Source organism: Octodon degus, unplaced genomic scaffold (assembly GCF_000260255.1).
Source record: "Octodon degus isolate 3935 unplaced genomic scaffold, OctDeg1.0 scaffold00017, whole genome shotgun sequence".
NCBI lineage: Eukaryota > Metazoa > Chordata > Mammalia > Rodentia > Octodontidae > Octodon > Octodon degus.
This window is the reverse complement of record NW_004524593.1, coordinates 10,316,069-10,333,014: the sequence shown is the minus strand read 5'-3', so window position 1 is coordinate 10,333,014 and position 16,946 is coordinate 10,316,069. Positions and strand designations below refer to the sequence as shown.

At 43.7% G+C, this 16,946-nt stretch overlaps 1 protein-coding gene across 3 annotated transcripts in view; it reads left to right on the top strand.

The window, feature by feature from the left end:
- The window catches only part of Kif26b (kinesin family member 26B), a 512,864-nt gene that overhangs the window by 234,417 nt on the left and 261,501 nt on the right, over positions 1-16,946 (top strand). For all 3 annotated transcript variants that reach the window (XM_023710227.1, XM_023710226.1, XM_004626828.2), the window contains one exon: positions 864-1,400. In XM_023710227.1, coding sequence (XP_023565995.1) covers positions 864-1,400 — 537 coding nt within the window. The remainder of the gene's footprint in view (positions 1-863; positions 1,401-16,946) is intronic.

The following is a 16,946-nucleotide window of genomic DNA, read 5'->3' as shown; positions in this document are numbered from 1 at the left end:
AGTGTATTGTATGGGTGGATTGTAGAGTGTCGGTATATTGCTCAGGCTAGTCTTGAACTCCTGCCTTCATGTGAGTTTTTTCTATCTTAACCTTCAGAAGAGCTGGGACTATGAACTCACAGCACTGCACCCCACACTGAGATATTTAAGAGAAGTTTTAGGTGAAGTTTTGAGGAAAAGTAACTCAGACTATTGGAATGGGTCAGAAAATGAAATACATGGGTACAGACGTGGCCACTTTGCCCCAGGGCAATTGATAAATACGAGCTTAGCTGTAGAGGGTTGCAGGGACTCTAGCACAAGCTGCACGCGCTCCAGAGCCAGCAGGCATGGCCAGTTTTCCTCCAGTGCTATTTAGCATGCACGCTGAGGAGGTCAAGGTTTTCCTAGAATAGAATCTCTGTTCCTGGTCACAAGCAGTCTTATACTCACTACCAACTTCCAGCTTCTGGGGGAAAACAGGAGCTTGGGGTCCCAGTGCCCGGATCACAGCAGCTACACTCAGCTCTTCTTGTGCCCAGTGGACACCGGTGTCCTTCTGGTTCAGTTGTTGGGAGGGACTCAGAGTGGTTGTAATTTTTTAGCAGATACATTATTTGTCTGGTTGGTGAAATACTCAGAAATTGTGTTTTGTTTTGTGGCTTCTTTAAAGTTTTCACTATAAAATTTTTTACGTTTTTCAAGTCTGTTTGTCAGTAGTGGAGAACAATAGATTCTTCTGCCCATCTGGCTTCTGTTTCTGCTGGGTGCACAGCGGTCCGACTCTGGGTACATCCGGGTCTTCCTTCGTCAACCGGACCTCTGCGTCGCATTGACCGGCCTTCAATTACAGTCTCTCCCTTTTCTGCTTGTGTCTTCTCCAGGACCCTGCTTTCTCAGCTGTGATTCATGAGAAGCTTCAGGTCCCCAACACCATCCGAAAGGCATGGAATGACCGAGATAACCGCTGTGACATTTGTGCCACACACCTGAACCAGCTGAAGCAAGAAGCCATTCAGATGGTGCTGACGCTGGAGCAGGCGGCTGGCAGCGAGCACTATGACGCCTCACCTGGCTCGCCTCCTGCGCTCTCCAACATGCCCGCCCTGGTTGGGTCCCGGCACTTGGGCGGAGGGCTCCAGCAGCCCAGGGACTGGGCCTTTGTGTCCGCCGCCTATGCCAGCTCCAACTACACAGGCCTTGTCAACAAGCACAGCAGCAAACCCAGCAGCCTTGGGGTCAGCAATGGGGCAGAAAAGAAGAATGGGTCCCCCACCCACCCTGCCAAGGTCAGCCTCCAGATGGCCACCAGTCCCAGCAATGGGAACATCCCCAACGCAGTGGCCATTCAGGCCCACCAGTACCTGGATGGCACCTGGTCTCTTTCAAGAACCAATGGAGTCACCTTGTACCCCTACCAGGTAAGTTCTTCATAAGCAAGGAAGAGCAGAGTTGGCTAGAGTCATGGAAGAGAAATTGGCAGCACTCTGTTCTGTGCCCTTCTCCCGGGAGCTCCCCAGCCTGGACCCTAGTGAATCCATGTGACCCCACAACTCTGTCAGCAGCCAGGCCAACCCACTATGGGACTGCATCTTGTATGCCTTCCACTCCTGCCTGCTCTCTGCCCGTTCAGTAGCTCCTTCCTGAGAGACTGTGTCACTCCGAGCAGTGCCAAGTGTGCCACAGCCATCAGGTCTAATGCATGCTGTGGCAGTTAGGAGTACAGGATGCCAGTTAAGCCTGGAAATACCTGTCCACTTCTCTACAGTTTGACCTTACACACAGGATTTGCCTAAATCTAGGTCCAAATCTCTCAATTATGATTTTATAAGATTCTCAGTAGGGAGAATGAAATAATGTAATGTAGGTAAGACACACAGTCTAATGTCTCATATATGATAAGGGATTGTTTTGCTTACTAGCAGATTTTAAAAATTAAGACAAATGAGTGAGAGAGTTTTGAACTAAAGAATATGGTACATCACTAAAATCATGGTTTTAATGCAACCTGTTGGTAGGGCCAGACATCACTAAGAATGAATACAGCAACCTGTGTTAGCACTGTGCTCCCAGAAAGTGTAGATGCCTCTCCTGACCCTTCTTACCTTAACAGACCTTAGCTGTTTTCTATCTGAAATTTACATTTTGTTCGGCTTAGGTGACCAAAAGAGTTTTTCTCTTTTCCTTGATTTAAATATGTCTATATCTCCATGTCTCCCCACAGGAATGAGAAAGCAGGTCTTTTTTTTTTTTAAAAAAAAATGTATTTAGTAGAGGGTCTACTGGGTCTCACTGTGTGGATCAGACTCGAAGTGATTCTCCTGTTTTCAGCCTCCCAAGCACTAGGATTACAAGTGCACGCCACCACACCCAGTTTCAATCTCTGTCTCAGTGTGCCCTGGGGGAGGGCCTGGTACAGCATGTCAGGGATTGAACCCCCAGTCCCTGGGTCTGCCTAAGCAGGCACTCTAATCTACTGAGCTATCTGGCTGGCCCTGAGAAAGCAGGTCTTAAATCTACCAGAGAATGTGTTCTGATTTTTCTTGGGTGAGTTTTCTGTTGGATGAGGGCTGGCCTTTGCCACCTGTGTCATTTGGATGGGGTGTAACAGAGAGTGATGACTGTCACTGGGGTTCAGAGGTGACTGTGCTCATGGGGTATCTTTGCCTGAGGAAATAATTGGTGTAAGAGGTGGCACTAAAACTCTCATGAGATTTCCCAGCTGTCTGTACCCTTCTACAGAGTGGCTGGCTTCTGGTGAGGTAGAGACTCAAATTTCTTCCATTAAATATGTCACTGTCTGCTGGAGCCCTCGGAGTCCCTCGTAATATATTCTGTAGTCATCCAAGCAATGAGGAAAGAGAGAGTATGGAGGCTCTCACAGGGCAATTTGGAGGCCCAGCCTGGCCCAGAAAGACTTCCTTCCATCCCCGTTTAAGTGACAAGAGTCCTATGTCCTAGCCCCACTTTCCTTCAGAGGAAGCTGAAAAGCCAACCTACCCTGGTACCTAGGAGAAAAATAGGTTAGCAAGTACATGACAGTTTTGTCGTATGGACTAGTGGTACAGGGGAGCATCAAATGAGTTAAATGTGGCTGATGAAATTCCCGATGACTGTTCTAGAGAGTTTGAGAAGAACATAGACTGTGTCTCCTGATGTCTTGAAAGAAAAAGTGAAGCGATGATCGTTTTCTTAGGAAGTTTTTAGGTTACCAAACTCTTCATTTCCTGGGTGCTTTGTAGTTCCTAAAACATAACATACACAGGCTACATGACCTGTGCCACACCAGCACCAGCCCTCTTCCCACCCAGGAGAGTGGGTTGCCCTACAGTAGCTGCTTCCAACGTTCCTTGCTTCCACTGAGCAGTCTCCTGTCAACATCTTTCCTAATATGACTCCTTCTCAGGTCTGGCATAATGAACACAAGGAATCCTATTTTGACCTGCAGCTGAGCTGCTGTTGGATGGAATTTCCTATGTGGTTTGTATAAATATAATAAGGCACTTAAGGCATGGTAGGGCGTGTTATCATTTAATCTTGAAGATAATTGCCTAGGACAGTGTTTTAGCCAACTTCCCTTCACTGTAAGAAATGACCAGTGACTAGCTTATAGAGAGGAAAGGTTGTGTTGGCTTCCCATGTGGGGAGTTCCAGTCCATAACTGTTTGGTGAGGCAGCCTGTAACGAGGGGAGCCTGTGTGTGAGCAGATGACAGTGAGTAGATGACAGTGAGTCCTCCTCAAGAGTCCTCCTCCAGAAGGATCCCTCAGATCCCACAAGCCTCCTCAGTGACCTGAACACCTCCCAATGGGTCACACCTCTTAAATCCCCACTCTGGGGACCAGGATGTTAATTTATGAGCCTTCGGAAATACAGCCAAGAGCCAGCCTGTTAGTGGTCAGGGTTTACCCAACCCAGGGTTTTTTTTCATTGTAGGATGATATTCTTTTGTGTTTATATTTTTAAAAATACCTGTATATTATTTTGAAAATTAAAAAGGTGATACACACTTGTTACAAAATAAGGTATATGAAGAAGCTTAAATAAGACTTTTTTAGAAGTCCATATTGCCCAGAAACAAACCACAGAGCATTTGGATATATTTCCTCCCGCGATTTCATACACTCACAGATTGCAGAATTGTGACCAGTCTCCATTCCATGGGCTGTTTTTCATCTACTAGAGTGGATAGTTTCCCATTCCATTATGTGCATTTCTAAAATTTGATTTTTAATGGCAGCATAATATTTCATTATTCTCTACTGTATACATGGATCCTAATTTATATAACCACACATCAACTGTTAGAGTTCAGGATTTTGCTACTGTGAATAAAATGGTCAAGAGAACATCCTTCCAGCCAGGTCATCTTTCACCACGTACCACACTCATGTTACACAGATGACTAACTTCATGGCCACACCCCAAAGCCTTTGGAACCCATATAAGACCCAAGGCAGAAGATTTAGTTCTTGTACCAGCACACACAGAAGGATGAGGAACTGGAGCTCTTAAGAAATATTCCAAGTAGGGTGAAGATTTGTGTGAGAGGGAGAGATCTAGAGGCTGCTGCTTAACAGGAAGGTTAGTGATTGGCAGTGTATTTCTTCTGTTTTTGCATTAATTCCGTGCCTTTTCTCCTGTTTCAGACAAAAGCAAATTTCTTGTACAGGCAGTAGTTTTAAGCTCTGGCCAAGTGCTAGGCATTGTTGTGTGAGCCGGTGGAGGGGCACCGAGGACTGGAGACCCTGCTCCTGTCCTGCAGGCCTCGCCGCAGTGGAGCAGGCAGACAAGCGCACAGGTGAGGGCATGCAACAGGGGCGGAGAATCCAACCCCAGGAGGTGAGGTGGGTTGATGTGGCTTAAATGTAGATCCAAAGATGACTCACCTAAGCCATCAACTTGAGACTGTCCTGGACTCGTTTCATTGCCTCTCTCCAGCTTCAGAACGGACTAATTCATGCATTTTCCCCAAGTAACAGTTACAGGGACCAGAGGAAATCTCTGTGGGATAAAGAGATTTAGGGCCCAGCTATGAATCAGTACCCCCGCGTTGTGATTGTGTCATCCTGGTACCCCGGGCTGGGGCTCTGGCTCTGGCCAGACGGAGTGTCTCCCACGGTGGACAGCTCCGTGCAGTAGGTATTTTGTAGTTCATAGTCTGGCCAGCTCAGCAGAGTTGGTTGACTGCTCTGAAAGCTGACCTCATTTTTTTTTTCCTGCTTACCCACACTCCTGCCTCTCTCCCCACAGAACAAATTAGCTCTGGGTTAGTGCCAAAGCAGTTTGCTGGCTGCAGAGGCATCCAGGTATGGTCATACTTAGGGTGCTGCTCCTCACTGTCAGACTCCAAGCCTGTGGGGAAAAGGGAGAAGAGGAAGCTTGCCCTTCTTGAGCTTAGAGGGCATGAGGGTGAAAACAGGATCTGCCACAATCTTCGTATGGACAACAGAAGGGTCCTTCCGATCTCGCAAGCCTCCTGTCCCTGCAGATCTCCAGTGGTTGCAGTACAGAGATCTTAGACTAGCTTTTGATTTATTTTTCATATTTTTTTCTTCTTTTTAAAATGTATTTGGTGCAGGGTCTCACTGTAAAGCTCAGACTTGTAGTGAACTTCCTGTTTTCAGCCTCCCCAGGGTTGGGATTACAGATGTGTGCCACCATGCCTGGTCTTAGTGGCTGACTCAGCTAGCCCAGGGGTGGGGCCAGCACGGCATGTGGTGCTGGGATTGAACCTAGGTCCCTGAGCTTGCCCATGTAGGTGCTTAGTCCGCTGAGCTATCTGGGTGGCCTTTATCTTTCATATTTCTAAAGAAATTACAGAAGTAATAGGAACTTGTAAGCGTCACAGATAAATATGATTCTATCTAGAGAGGTAAGAAAAAAAGTCACTATGAGACACTGAGAATACTAAAAATATTGAACAAACCACAGAGTATCTTAGCGAATTGGTATCATAGAAGAAGGATAAGATCAGCCCTTTCAAAGACTTTCTCTATTAACTTAAAGACAGTTAGCACAATCTATGCATAGATACTGAAATCGGAAAATACTCTCAAATCTTCATTTGGTCACATGAGTTTTGACTTTGAAAAAGACATACCTCAATTAATCCCTTATAATTAGATGATTAATTACCTCTTTTTGAATGGCAACTGTGTTAGCCTGATTTACACTTGTTATAGTAAATAGCTGTAGGAGAGTTCAGAGTGTTGACGATTGAACTCTTAAGTTGTTGGTTTTATTATTTTTATTATTTTTTAAAAGGGAAAGGGACTTTATTATAAAGGGAAAGGGGCCTCACTATCTTGGACGACAAAGAGAGAATTTGGGAAAGTAAGGAATTCTCAAGTTGATGGTTTTAGATACATTTTTTTAGGATGGTAACTCATGTTTGCACCATGGTGAGAGATTTGGAGACACTGCCCTAGTTTGTGGTCCCACCAGCTATTAACAACAGTGTAGTAGCGTAGCATCTGGAAATTCCTACCTCATGAAGTGATTGTAAGGAAACAATTTTTAAAAGGTAGGGAAATATTTCGTATACCATAAAGCAGGGATAGCGATAAGAATGATCTATTTCGAATTCCTCATTTATCAGAGGAGACAACCGAAGCTGAGAGATGTAAAGTTTCTTTGGTTCAGAATGCCCTGAATTCTAGTTTGACCTCTTTTGCTAGAGTTGAAATTCCTGAAGAACAAAAACTATTTTATTCCCATGTCTCTGAAAATAGATATCATGTGCAAATTAAAGAAAGCTCAAATGTGAGGGAAGTACTAAAATTATTTCCCATGACTGGCCCTAGATTTAGGAAAAAAATTTTTCAGGCCACAAGACCTACAGATCTAATAATTTGTGGTAGAAACAACTAGTTATTTAATCTCAGGCTAATCTTTAACCTGAAGTATCTCAGTTATACTCAATAAATCCTTGGATGCAATAAGACAATCTGGGCATTTTGATGTCAGCCTCAATCTAGGAACATTTGAAAGGCAGGAACTTTGTTCCACAGGATTATTTTAAAAATGTATTTAGTACGGGGTCTACAGCGTCTCATTACGTAGATTGGACTCATAGTGATCCTCCTGTTTTCAGTCTCCCAAGCACTGGGATTATAAGCCTGTGCCACCGTGTCTAGTCTCAATCGCAGTCTCATTGTGCCCTGGGGGCAGGGCCAGCATGGCACACTGGGGATCGAACCACTGGCCACTGCAACACAGGATTATGATTAAAATGAGCTGATATAACTCAGTGGCACCACACCTGCCTGACAAACATGACATCATGAATTTGATTTCTGGTAAAAAAAAAAAAAATTCAAGTTGTAGCTGTAGCTCCGTGCTAGAATGAATGCTTAGCATGTGTGAGGCTCAGAGTTCAATTCTCAGTGCCCTCCTTCAAAAAAAGAAAAGGAAATTCATGATAATGTTAGATAATATGTAATGTAAGTAGTAAATCCATTGGATCACTATGGATGTGATGGTGGTACAGGTTAGCGTGGTGCTCATAGCTGATTGGTTCCAGGAGACAAGACAAGTACCGGAAGTGACAAGCACCAAACTGTTCTGATTGGAAAGGGTATGGAGTCACAAGGTGAACTAGTTCTAGACTGCCCATGCGGTACCCAAACAAACGCTAAGGATCGGGACAACATTTCACAGCACAGTCAGTTCACTACCAAATCTGATGAGTTTCAAAGCAGCCAAGTACAAAGGTATGCCTGGATTCAGTGGGTATTCCTTGAGTTGGAGGAAAATGTCTCCAGTAAAACTTGCCCCGTTTTCTCATAAAATCATCCATTGGAATCTCTGTCACAACTAATCCTCACTGAACTCTGGCAGAATTCCTTGGATTGACCTAGTACATCTGTAGGTACGTTGTGTCAGTTGATCATAGTCATTGGTAGGCGGAGATATGCAAAAGCTGACTTGGAAACATTGCAAGATTTGCTAAACTCAGAACCTAGAACTTGCTCCTCAGAGATCTTTAGAGAGGAAGTGCCTTTGGGAGGAAGGTGAGACCCTGTGCTGCCCCCCCCCCCCGAGTGCTTCTGCACCCTTGTCAGGAAAGTGCAAGAGTGCGTATTTGCTAGGAGGCAGGAGTGCAGGATTCACACTCATGCTCTTTGCCGCTGTCCAGGGCTCAGCCGCTTGTCCCCTGAAATAGGCAGCCAGCCCTGCTTCGGTGGCTGCCTCCTCTGGTCAGCCAGAGCAATAGCATGCATGTCACAGATAAATCATGATATTGAACAGGTTTAAGACCATGGCTTTTTTGTTCTCCTAATAGATGTCCATAGGAGTATTGGTGTGTTTACCTTCCTTTTTTTTAGGCAATCCATGAAGGAATCGTTCACTCCTGAGCAGGGCATTTCTCAATTATGTGGTATTCAGGGTGATCTGAAAGGGAACACCAGACTTCAGCAGAGAGTTCAAAACTTTTTCAATCTGGCCATGTATGTGATACAGGAGCCTGAAGAAGCAGCCCCTCTTTTTTCTCCTTTCCCCCTCCCAGTTCTTGCCTTTTGAGCAGTTTCTTTCCCTTTCACAACATCCATTGAACCTTTTGGGTCTTATTTATCCTTTCAGTTTCTTACACTAGGGAGACAACTGAGAGGAATAGTTAATGCCTATATTATTTGATCTGTCGTATATGCCTCTCTCTGGTCATCTGAGCAACTACTTTGAAGATAACACTATGCAATATAATAACCATTAATTTGTTATCATGTTTTAAAATTCTGTATCATTTTATTTTTTTCTACTCTCTTTAAAATAAAGAACAAAATAAATAAATAAATGAATATTTTTTAAAAAAAGAAGAACACCCCCAGAGATGTCCATTCCCTCATTCCCAGAGTCTGAGGTGTGTTCTGTTAACCAGCAGAAAAGGCTTTGCAGGTGGCAGTAGATCAAGGATCTGGAGGTATAGGGTTGTCAGGGGTTGCCAGGTGGGCCCAGTGCAGTCACCACATTTCTTTTGAGAGGGAAGCAGGAGGATACTGTGCTGCTGGCTTTGGTGTTGGACGAAGGGGTTGCAGGTGAGGAGTTAGGCAGACCCTGGGAGCTGGGTGGAGCAAGGAATCAGACTGTCCCTTGAGCCTCCAGAAGGAAACTGGCTGTGGAGACCCGGCCTAGACCTCAGTCCTCTGGAACTTCTAAGAGACAAATTCTGTGGTAATTTTGGCTGTTTTTGCTTCAGTACCTATAGGCACCCAGCTACCTAAAAGCGTTTTGTAACTGAAAGGTGTGGTAAAGGGAGGCGAGGCGAGATATCCACACTGAGGACTTGCCACAGCGTTGGGCAGGATGGCTAAGACTGTGGGCTTTCATACCACACAACAAACTACATCACCCAGTGGATTGGCCGGCACATTAGCAAGTCAGATTATTTCATTTGGATGCCTCCACAGAATGAGAGGTTACTCATACTGCATCATTGGTTTTCAATTGTCTCAGATTTCCCTATTGTTAGAGAATCATAATAACAAGCACACCACAGCCACTCTCCATTGGTAGCTAGTAATTACTATTATGTAAGTCTCTCATAGTGTTGAAACTGCAGAAATCATTCCAAGCTGGGGGATGGAGAGACTTGACTGAAGTACACATGAAAGGAAGCTAATTGCCTCTGTAGAGCCTTTTGGCCCCTCAGAATAAGGTTTCACAGAACTGCCTGAGCAGTAATTCTTACCTCATCTGGTATCTTGAGGATCAAATATATTTGAAAACAATCTGAAAAGTGTAGAGTAGAGTGAAGTGTTGCTTGGCGTAGCTTTTTTATTTAGTAGGCAGAAGACAACTGTTGGTGATTATAGAGCAGGAGAATGAAAAGATTTCTTTCAAAGCAGGAGTTCCCAGTTCTGGCTGTACACTGGAATTATTTGGGAGAATTTAAAACATTTCCAGTGCTTAAAGCACACCCCAAACAATGAAAGGAGAATATCTCGGGGGGGGGGGGATCAAGGCCTTGGTTTGAACTGTCAAAGCCAAACACAGCAGCCTTCAGAAATGATTTACCTGACACTAGTGTAATAAATGCAGGTAGGCAGCAGTGAATATATGCAGATAGACACTGTATTAGTCAACTTACTGTCACTGTGATACAAGGACTGAATCAGCCTATGAGAAGCAAAGGCTTACTTCGCTTTGTACTTTCAGAGATTTCTGTCACTTGGCCTGTTGCCTATGGGCAAGTAGCAAAACATACATCATGATAGGAGCATGTAGTGGACCAAACTCCTCACCTCACTATGGCCAGAAAGGAAGGACAAGAAAAGAAAGAGGTGGGGCTTCAGATTTTGCTGAAGGACACACCCCCAGTGACCCAGCTTTCTTCCATTAGGCCCCACCTCTTTAAGGTTCCACCACTTCCTGGCAGTACTGAAGACCAAGCCTTTGGTACATAGGCCTGTGGGGACCATTTCAGATCCAAACACAAGGCCAAGGGGAGACCAAGAGAAAAAGAGAGGAAACTGGGTGGTGTGTTTATGTCCCAGGGCTGCCATAACAAATTATCACAGACTGGGTAACTAAAGTAACAAGGATGTATTTTCTAACCATTATGGAGACAAGAAGTTTAAACTCAGCCAGCAGGAACATTGTCCCTTTTATGGTGCAACAGAGGAGCCCTTCCTGTTTTCTTCCAGGTTTTGGTGGGTCCAGGCATTTCTTGGTTTGTGGACCTTTACTTCAACCCCTACCTCATGTTTTCTCACTTGTAATAAGGATACAAGGCACTGGGTTTAGAGCCCACTCTAATCCAATGTGATCTCATTTTTAGACCTTAACTGACTATACTTAAATTCTGAGGTCCCAAAGGACATTAATTTTGGCCAAATTCTATTCAACTCACAATAGAATGATGGTTGAAAAATGAAGGTGGGCTTTAGAAGGCGAGGTGCATGTGGGCTTCTTTCTTGCTGAACCACTGGGAAGAAGGGGCAAGCACAGGTGTCTGCAGCTGGCTTTGCATCCCTGTTCCCAGATATGTGAGGAATAAAGGGAACAAGTGGAAAGGTTATGAAATTGCCCAAGCAGAGAGGGAAGAAAGTAGTCTATCTGCCTATACCCTTATACAGCAAGAAGAGACCAACCCAAGACGAAACATCTAAAGACAAAGTTGAGTGATCAGTTTGCACACATTTTTTATGGAATAACAACTTCCTCTCCTGAACTTACAAACTAGCTTCTAAGTCATTTGTGCCTTCACATCTGTAAGTATGAATGTGACCAGCACTTCTTAGAACACTACCTAGGAGAGAGGAGTTTGAGACTCCAATCTGCTGAGGAACAGCAGAAACTCCTATTCCCACTGACCAAGCTGATAGTTTGGGTTCAGTTGATGGACTGGTTTGTAATTTTGTCTTCTTTAGAAATACTTCTAGACTCTAGAATGAAGATAGGAACTGTGGGCAATATCCTATCCTCCTGAACAAGTGTTTCGTAGCTACCCCTCATTTGTAGGTGGGTGATGTGGGTGGTGAGAAGCATGAGGAATGTGCCCAGCAAGTTCCAAGCACAGGAGTCACTTCACCTTGTCTGCCCTCTGCCGGGCAGGCAGGAGCTGAGAACTGCCGCACAAGGGGGTGAAATCAGACAGGGAGAAGGTTCTCTACCGGAAGATGTGTTTTCACAGTTAATTTTGCCTTTAGACTTTTATTCATCCCCTCTCCATTCAGCCATCTTCCTGCCCTCATTTCCTCAGGCAGAATTTTCACTTCTTACCATACTGAGCAAAAGAGCTGAGATATATGCACTGTGCGCACTGAGCCAGTTGAGGGGCACCTCAACAAGTGCTTGTCTCTCCTTAATAACAAAATAAAAAGATTTTTCAGAAAGTCTGGGGCTGCTGCTTATCAATGTTTTTATCCAAGGCTCACATAACGAGGAATAAGAAGTTGGGCCAGGTTAGAATTGTCGCTCCTGTACCCAGAAGTAAAATCCCAGCATCCCTATGTGATCTCTACCCAGCTTCCCCCTCTCATGGGTCTGCATTTTCTTTTCTGCAAAGTTCCAGAGTTGTTATGGGAATAAGAAATCATGTATGTTGAATACTTAGCTCTGTGCTGACACATGGTGACACCTGGATTAAGTTAGTTGAAACTAGAGCTCCAGCTCGGTTTAATTAAGCCAAGCTTGTATGGTGAGTCAAATGGAATCAGGGCCCTCTCCCAATTAAAGAGCCGGTGGTAGATGAAGGCCCAGTTCTAAAAACCATAAAGTAAATGTCAAGCTCATGAAATCAGTATTGATAACTCAGAAAACACTAGCCCCCTTCCATGTATTACTAGGAATTGACTTTTCGTATGCACACTCTGTCTTACATAAGAATGTCATGTTGTAAGTCGAAGTTATCTCATTCTGTTGGTGAATAAATTGATATGATATCAAAAGGCTCCTTGGCCAGTTGTATTCCACATTTGGGGACCTTTTTAGAGAGGAGGTGAAACAAGACATAGACTCCAATCATTTGAAGTCCTACAGAAGTATGGAGAAGGCACATTTAAACATAATTCAAAATATTAAAGCCTTATTATTTTGGAATTCACTTGGATTGTTAAGGGATTCAGGCCTGATTCACGATTCTTTGTCAAAGACGCTTTGAAAGAGTTCTCAGGCCACTCATGCTTGCTTTCCTATACACTTAGGGAAAATTATAATTTTAATATATTTACTTTCTTATTCATTTGCATGTTTATAAAATAGAAATACTTCTTTTAACATTATTGCATAATTTAAAGCTTTCAATAAGTTGAAAAAATTGCTCTGCTCTGTACCTATCCCACCCTAGACATATAGCTAATTGATTTCAAATTGAGGTTTTACGGTGCCAGTGATCTTTAGCATGACAAATTAGCATGTTTCTATCTTACAAAGGTATTTGCGAGGATTAGTTAATGATTCATATATTTCATAGCCCTAAGTCACTCCCAGGGAGTAATTTGGGTGTTTAGGAAGCATATTAGTCACCATACGGGGGGTGGGGGGGACTCTGGAGAGGATTTAGTGCCTTTATGCTGCACTGGTGTGTGGCCTCAAAGAGTTAACGTTGCTCAATAGCATATCCAAGAGCCAGGGAATAAGGAAAAGGTGCCGCATGAAAAGCAAACAGCAGTGTGAGCCTAGATTCAAGGTTGGGGCCAGAGTTTTCTAATTACATGACTAATCTGAGCCAATCTGACAGCTTCCATCGCTTTCGTGAGGCTGGTTTCCATCTCAGGAGGCTGGGAGGAGTGCTATCAGAGGGAAGATCAAAACCATTAGCCTGTTCACGTACTCCCTTTAGTTAAAGCAAACAGATCTCAGGAACCAGCATGCACGCTTATGAATTACAGAGGACAAAACCCAGGCCCAAATATGTCAAGTGACCTGCCCAAGGTCACACACTGAGGACACAGAGGAGATAGAACTGAAAACGCAGGGCTTCTGTGCCCCACCCCCCAGATCTCCTGAGGGGAGACCAGGCCCTTAGGCTCCTTCATAATCTTCCCAGAGAGCTGCCCATAGCACACTCTGCTACCAGAATTATGTGGGATGCTTTTGTGTAAGTAGGATCTCCAAGTCCAGGTTCATGCAGTACTAGTCTGCACAGCAGTGGAAGCATAAGAGCTGTGTTTCTTCTTCTCTTTGGGAAATGGTGAGGCTGGAGGGTTAAAGACTGAGACAGATGGGCCCAGGAATGACACCAGAGCCCTGTGAACAATGCTGCCATCTAGTGAGTTGTGCTTCACCTTCCTCAGGAGATGGGCCACAGGACTAAGAGGGTCTCATGGTGCGTTGTTTTAATTTCCTTTCCTCATCAATAATGGGGTTTTTATTTAAAAGAATGGTACATGTTTCAGTTCAGCTCCTGTCGTAATATCCTTTGGAAAGGGTCTTGTTTACCTGCATATTAGCTGAATAGGATTTGTTCTTCTATTGGTTGTGATGACATATATGTAGCGTAAAACCGCTCATAGTAACCAGCTCATTGGCATTGAGTACAGTCATGCTGCTGTCCCACCATCACCGCCATCCTTCTCCAGCACTCTTCATCTTCCCAAAGGAGACTCTGTACCCGTTAAACACCAACTCCGCAGTCTCTCCTGTCCCTAGCTGCTGTCAAAGTCCATTCTTGTTGTCTCTGAATTTGACTGCTCTAGGAATACAGTATCACCTACATGTAATCATGCAGTATTTGTCCTTTTACGACTGGCTTATTTTACTTTAGTATAGTGTCCTTAAAGTTTGCTCATGTTGTAGCATGTGGCAGAATTGCTCTTTTTTAAGCTTAAAGAAGATTCTGTTATACGTACACACTGCCTTTTGGCATCCACTCCTCCATCAGGGGACATTCCTCGAGGCTCTTGGGTATAAATCCTACTGTGGACATGGGTGTCCAGTTATTTCCTTGAAACCTTCCTTTCAGTTCTGGATGTACACGTGGATGTGGAGCTTCTGGGTCTCAGGTAATTTTGTTCATACCTTGTTGTGCATAAAGCCTCCAGCCTCTTCACATTTCTCTACCGCTTTGTATTTTCTATTTTTGTCTTCTTTTTAAAAATAATAGCCTTACTGGTTACAAGGTGCTGTCTCGTGGTGGTTTTGTTGGCATTTTCCCAGTCATTAGTGGTGCTGATCTTTTCATGTGCTTCTTGATCTTTTGTAAGTTGAGTAATATTTGAGTAATTGTTTTGATCAAAGCCTTAATCTCCTCTTCTATAAAATGAAGATAATTGTATCTATCTCATAAGGTTATTGTGAAGATTAAATTCATTATTCTAAAATAAGATGTTTAGGGCTGGGGAGGTAGCTCAGCAGTCTTAAGTGTCTACCTGGCAGATTCAAGGACCTGGTTTCAATCCCCAGTACTGAATGCTGTGCAGGCCCAGGAACTGTGCCGACCCTGAAACCAGGTATGGTCGTGCATGCCTATAATCCCAGCACTGTGGAGGCTGAGACAGGAGGATCATTGCGAGTCTGAATTGCATAGAAAGACCCCATAACAAATAAATAAATAGTTTATTTAAAAAAAGATGTTTAGTTCCTTATGCTGTTGTGCTGGATTTAAATGAAAATGTGTATATGATCTTTTGTAAGTTGAGTAATATTTGAGTAATTGTTTTGATCAAACAAAACAATGTGTATGCCTTTCTCTGTACCTGTATCTATTTTTTGTCTAGAAAGATTCACAATCTGACTCTGAGAGGCTCTGCGACATCATCTGTACAGACTACTGGCAGAGAGTGTCTGCCTTCTCATGGCCCAGCGGCTCATTGAGAAGTGAGCCTGGCAAATACCTGGCAAATAGCAGTGGACCGATGCATCAGAAAATGGAGGCATCTCTCCTGTCTGAGCATCCTTGCGATCCATGTTTAGCATTGGTCTTGTGATTACTGTTGTAAATAAGCGTTGGCTTTTTTGCTAGGGTTTGGGAGTCCGCTCTTGGTCCACATCAAAGGCAACTGAAACTGGGCACTAGAGTTTTGGTGGAAGACAAGATTTTTGTCTTCCACTTTTTCCTCCAAGTAACCACTTTTGCAGATGCTTCAAGGGATTAAGTACTACTGTTGAAGTAGGTGACCCATTCTCTCTGGATACTCTGGTCAAGAATACCAGTGCTTTTTTATAGTTTATAAAACTGGCAATTTAGACGCAGCAACCACTTTGTTGAGTCCATTAGGAGGTAAGAAAGGGATCAGTAGCAGTGAAATGAAAATCCAGTGCACAAATAATGAGCAGAGAAGATGAATGGTGGTCATTAATGCTTTCTGCAGAATGGACCGGTAAGGGGTGCTGTCCTGTAATAAGAGTTACAGAATCTTTACTGTTCTAGAAAAAAGGACTGAGAATTCACTCTTAGCGGGGGACGTTCTCTGTTGACTTGTTTCTGAATGCACAGCTGAATTGCTGAAACTTGCAAAGTGCTTCAGCCCTCTCAATGCCTTCCCTTTCGAAGGGCTGTGGAGACAATGAAGAGCGCAAAGCCCTGTAATCTTAATTCCCTTCTCCCTTCTACCACTTACATTCTGACCTTGGGCAGTTCTTCCAAGTGCAAAGAAATGAACAGGGAAGTCTCGTTCTCCTGCTGGCTTTGTCAGCCTGTAAGTGAACACTCCAGAGCACTTAGCATTTCCCACTCTTAATAGGTTTTCTTTTGCTCCAGAGTTACCAAGTTTGCTGTCTCTCAATGCTAAGTTCCCTCCGATTATCATTAATTTAGTGTCATAGCAATAAAAATAATAGGTATAACTAATACTTGAATACTTCCTATATGCTTTATACTATCCTCATTGCTTTGTGTATGTTAACAATGTGAGATTCACAGCAGTCCCAGGAAGTAAGTTGATAATTATTGTCATGAAAAAGATAAGGAAGCTGAAGTATCAATTAATATGCTCACAGATAAACACAGCCTGTGCAAATCAGGTAGACATTTCTCAACTCCTTAAAAATTTAGTCAATAAATGGTTACTTGAGCATTGACTTAGTGATTTGTTGAAATTAAAAAGATTGGCAAGGTCCCACTTCTATATTTTAGTAATAATTTGAATGTTATAGTTTAGTTCTAAGATGTCCCCCAAAAGGCTCATGTTTGGAGGTGGGGAGTTGAGTCCCTTCGGTGTGACCCAGAAGGGCATGTGTGTGTCCCAACTCCTTGCTTGCTTTTGTCCTTGGCATTGTGCCGTTGCTCGCCCTTGAGCCACCAGCCATGGACTGCAACCTCAAAACCATGTGCCCAATTAAACCTCTGCCCTGTAAACTGTGGGTGGTGCTTATTTTATCCCAGCAACAGATAACTGATGAATGCAGTAAGCCTAATAATCAGCATGGCTAGGAGGTCTGGTTCTTTTCTGACTTGAGCTCTTCAGGGTGTCCTACCCCCGCATTGTTCACATTTAGTTATCTATTACTTAGTCATCAGCCTTTTTTTTTACACGTCTTTTTTTCTGTCTTTTTAAATATTAAATTACACAGCGATCTCCTGA